The sequence below is a fragment of the Montipora capricornis genome, unplaced genomic scaffold (assembly GCF_036669925.1).
Source record: "Montipora capricornis isolate CH-2021 unplaced genomic scaffold, ASM3666992v2 scaffold_421, whole genome shotgun sequence".
Taxonomy (NCBI): domain Eukaryota; kingdom Metazoa; phylum Cnidaria; class Anthozoa; order Scleractinia; family Acroporidae; genus Montipora; species Montipora capricornis.
In genome coordinates this window covers 80,001-85,000 of record NW_027180153.1, presented here as the reverse complement: position 1 = coordinate 85,000, position 5,000 = coordinate 80,001, and the positions used below count along the sequence as shown (strand labels likewise).

General features: G+C 36.9%; 1 protein-coding gene across 1 annotated transcript in view; it reads left to right on the top strand.

Moving 5' to 3' along the window:
* Positions 1 to 5,000, top strand: part of LOC138035549 (transcription initiation factor TFIID subunit 7-like) — a 32,898-nt gene that overhangs the window by 15,077 nt on the left and 12,821 nt on the right. Inside the window, exons 6-9 of the mRNA XM_068882196.1 lie at positions 1,725 to 1,783; positions 1,985 to 2,057; positions 3,269 to 3,308; positions 3,600 to 3,823. Of these exons, the coding sequence (XP_068738297.1) occupies positions 1,725 to 1,783; positions 1,985 to 2,057; positions 3,269 to 3,308; positions 3,600 to 3,823 (396 nt within the window). The remainder of the gene's footprint in view (positions 1 to 1,724; positions 1,784 to 1,984; positions 2,058 to 3,268; positions 3,309 to 3,599; positions 3,824 to 5,000) is intronic.

Sequence of the window (5,000 nt, the reverse complement as noted above, 5' to 3'; positions counted from 1 at the left end):
TTACGGTTTGTGATCCCCTGGGTCTCGCAAGATTGCGAGGAGGGGACAGGAGAAAATTAAAACAACGTACTTCACACCCCTTTCCACAAACCCGCAACACAGCATAAAAGAAGCAATAACAGGGTTTAAATGAAATAAATAATTACCGTAAGCGAAAATGACCTAAGGAACTTAAGAATATACAATTGCAGGATTTAAAACAGGGAAAACGAACTAACCCCAAAAGAGTTAAACTAGTGTACTAAACCTTAATTTATGTACATGTATACTTAACTAAATAATTATTCATTTGTTAACTTAACTTAAATGATAATACTAAATTTACTAATTACTACATACTCTAATATTTACAGACAATAAGTTCAGTTCTTTTCTACATGTAGCAAACCCAGTTCAGTCTTTTATAAGCAAATCCAACCGTCCAGTTCTCCAACAGACTAACATCAGTTTCCACGTCGGCTTCTCTAAATCTCAGCGCCTACTTCTCGTCTGGCTCTTAGTTCCTTCTATGTTCTTGCGTCTCTCTCAATCTGACCATTTCTTCTCTTTTCCTCTCTTTCCTTGCCACCACTGACAAAGGGAGTTTTGTCATTGATTCTCCTGCCGGCTCCTACTATTGAATCATAGCAGTGATACTTTCCTTTTCCAACTTTTTTCGACTGTTCTTGCTCTTTTCTCAACTGCAAACTTTCTGCTCCACCAACCAAAAAGTATTTCAAGGTTACAAGAATTTATACTATTACTGTACATTAATTAAACTTACAACATGAGACTTTTTTCCTACTAGAAATGGTACAACAACACTAGTTCATTAGCAGCGTTATTAACAACACTGAACTATGAAACTTGTGAAGAGAACAGGAAGAATGATAGAAAAAAAACCCTTTATTCATTTGTAAGCAATTAAAGCAGCCTCGTTTTGGTACAGTGTAATGGTCTTGACTGAATTTTAAATGTCTATGCTAGCAAACTGGAATGTTAAATATTTGGAGAGTTGTAAACTAATTTTGCTTGAACTGATTTATTAAGCTTTCTGCAAAGCACCTGTTGGAGGGGTGAACGTACGGACGGTCGATGACGTCATAGCTATAAAACCTAAATTTCTCTCATCATTGGGTTGCCACATTTTCTTACTGTGGTATGTGCGTGCGCCTTCAGCTGGTGGAGCTCCGCTATAAAAAGTTGAGCATTTAAGTCCTAAATTTGATTGGGGATAATATCCCTGTGGCAGTTAAATGCCCACTTTGAAGAGGAATTACATGTACATGTAAGCAATTAAAGCAGCCTCGTTTTGGTACAGTGTAATGGTCTTGACTGGTGTTAGAGGAAGTTTCAATTGAGTGTCGTAAAACCAAAAGCAAAGTAATTACTTTCACCAATCAAAAAGGACTGAGACAATCAGATAAACCAATCAAAACTCTAAGTAATTACATGTAGCCGACACAAAGCACTGGAAAATGTGCACGTGCAAAAAAAAAAGAACTTTGAATCAATCACTGAGTGAAATAATCAGAAACTAAAGCAATTCGTTAATTAATTTCGGCACTCAGTTGAAAACCGCTCTATAAACAATACACAGACAGTACATGCAACTGCATCAAAAGAAATATGATTACAATTGAAAATGTGGTCGTGTGAATGCTTCCTTGTGGTCACTCTTGCAGAAATGTGTTAAGTATTTCAATCACCAGCAAAATAAAGTGTTTTCATTCATAACTTTTCAGTTACTGGCCCCCTCAAGAATGTCCGCAAAAGAAGATTTAGGAAAACTGCAAAGAAAAAGGTAGCGTTTTAACAACTCCATTACAACATATTTTGACTGCCTAATTTGACAACATGTTAATAGTTGTGATTGTTTTTTTTCTTTAACCAGAAGCATTTAAGCATACTACAGTGCTGGATAAATCATGATTTATTCGGAGCAAAGTTGTGACTTAATTACCCTTTCATTTAAAGTTTGTCTTGTTTGCTCATGTCTGTTTAGCTTGTGGAGTCTCCAGAGATTGAAAAGGAAGTCAAGCGTCTGCTTAGAACTGATCTAAGTGCCTCAAATGTCAATATCCTTTTGTGATTGGTGGGGTGATAGCAACCCCTCCTACTTGTAACTAATCTGAGACTGAATTTTAAATGTCTATGCTAGCAAACCGGAATAAAAAATATTTGGAGAGTTGTAAACTAATTTTGCTTGAACTGATTTATTAAGCTCTCTGCAAAGCACCTGTTGAATAATGAGCCTTTTCGGTAATATTGATATATCAGGAGCCATTTTGGTGTAGCAACTCACTTCCCATGGAATGGAACCTTTGTAAAATGCAAACAGTATGTTTTCTTTCAGAAAACACATGACTGCTGATCTTTTGAGGAAAAATGCTTTGTATCAGGTCTTTATTTCCAGCATGCGGCAAACTGCCTTTGACTCATGGCTGTTTTTTATTATTTTATTCTTCCTTACACACCGTAAATAAATAAATAAATAAATAAATAAATAAATATTGCTAGTGCTAATCACCCTTACTTGCAGTCGAGGACTGAATTGCGAAGGGCGCGGCTCATGACATTGGGCTGAAATCATACAAAGGCACCTCTGGCTGCCGCTATACAGTCCGTGTTTGATGTCAGAGCACAGCACCATAGCTAGATGTTAATTACCTGTGAGTCGATTTTGATGAGGGAGGAAAACCAGAGTACCCAGAAAAAAACCGTCGAGTCAGGTTGAGAACGACTGAAACTCAGCCCACATGCTGGCCGAGGCCAGAATTGAACCCCGGCTCGCAGTGGTGGGAGGCCCGATAGATAACCACTAAGCCACCGTGACTCCATAAACCTTTTTGAAATCTGTATCATGCCAAGCTAGCCACATCTACTGTATTGGGTTGGTAAGGCAACAATACTAGGAACTCTGTGCCCAACGTTTTTAACATACTTTACCATGGAATTTAGAAGATGTATGATTTGTAGCCATTATCCAAGAATATTTGAAAGATTCAGATCTCATTGTTTTTCAAAACCCATCAGTGTTGGTTAAGCCAGTGCTGAACCCAGGATTTCCTTCATATCCAATGCTCTAGATACTTAGCTACTGTAACTTATCAGTCGGTATTAATATTGTAATACTTTTTGGCAAATTAATTAATAAAATAAGTTTAATATTAGTCATAAGATTTGTACAGTGTTTCCATTGAAAAGAAATTTAAGCAAATATTTTAAAGTGGAGGACCATTCTGGAAGAATGAACTCTTATTTTTGTGAGTCCTTAACATAGTTTTAACCTTTGAGGTGTTACAAGATGAAGAGAAACAGGACGAGAAGTAAGTGTAACAGTACTTGTTGGGTCACATGCCACCATGTCAATTATTATACTGCACATGTACCGTCATTAAACCGTTACCTTTATCTCCAGATCACTTGCAGTAGTTGCCCAAACAGCACCCGGGATAATTAATATCATGAAAATTAGATTTTTCTTGTCCAAGAACTGAACAACAGGGTTAGGTAAAATTTCATGATACAACTATTTTGTGAATTAGTTTAATTAGAGGATAGGTTTAGTATGAGAGTTAATTTCGTTTAGCTCAATAATAATTATTATTGTTATGTAGTGTTGTTTCTGATGCTGAATTGCTGAATACTTCCATGTCGTCACCTTTGCTTGGAACACAAATAGAAGAACAAGATGGCGGCAGTGATGATGAGGATAGGAATGAACTGTTTGCAATACTACAAGAAGCAAGCAGCGATGAACAAGATGATGCAGATACTCAAGAGGAGGATGATAATGAAGTAAATGTTGATGTGGAAATGGACGAGGACAGCCAATTTACAGGTGATAAGTTACTGGAAGAATTTTCAATGCACTTTTTTGTTGTTGTACCAGCTTTATTACACAACAGAGGATAAAGTCAATGCTTTCGTTCAGTAAGGTGAGGCCAGGTGATGCAATGGTTGGCATCTTGGGCATCTGGCATTCATTTCTCGAAAACCCAAATCCTGATTGGGTTCATTGTATACATATCTCTTTATCTTTCCTTATCAGAAACACACCCATGATTTGAACGATGTGGTTAATATCAGTTTTAAAGTTATTTTTGTGCTTCTTTGTATGTTTCAATTGAACTCTGAATATATTCTTGTGTTCTTTGGCAATTAATCATGTGGACACCCATATTTCATTCTGATTATGGAGTACAATGATGTTACTTTTTGGAACCTTAGAGTGTACAGATTACATGTAGCTTCATAGCCCTCCCCCTCGTGCATTTTTCAGAAGTTTGCCTGTGTAATGTTCTAGTTTGTAAAAGCTTCTCAAAAATTAGTCTAATGAACTGGGGCCAGTTGCTCGAAGGCTAGTTAGTGCTAACCGTTGGTTAAGAGGTATCAAAACCTATAGGTATCCATGGTATTTAATGCTGGTTAGCGCTAACCATGCTTCGAGCAACTCGGGCCTGTTCCTGTTCATTAGCAAGATATTTGAACTGTGGTGACCGGATTTTAATCAAAGTTCTTTCTGAGAATATTAGGCACCAAAAATGCCATGGATGAATGTACATATTACCGCTTATGACATATGATATATACCTAATTTGAAGGGAACGTCAATTCTTACCAAAGAATAAAGTTAAACCAGAGAACGGAATGTTTTGCAATAAAAAAATGAATACTGGAACTTTTTCTTTCAAATTTTCAAGGCACCACTGAATAACTCTGACGTTTCACAGTTGCACTATTGTTGTAACAGGTCCTGTTCCCAACCGTGTGGCTTCATAATTCAGTTGGTAGATCATTGCACCGGCATCACAATATAGCACATGGATTCGAATCCCATTGGAGCCACCTGAAATTTTCAGGTGTCTTTTCGAGAGAAATGCTTAAATTGTCCAAATAAGTGCCAAGATCTTTTCTTTCTTTCATCTATAGCTTGCACTTCATAATCATTTATTATATACATTTCTTTTATCACGTCCTTTCACGTGAACAGAACGAACCCAGCAAATTGATTTTCT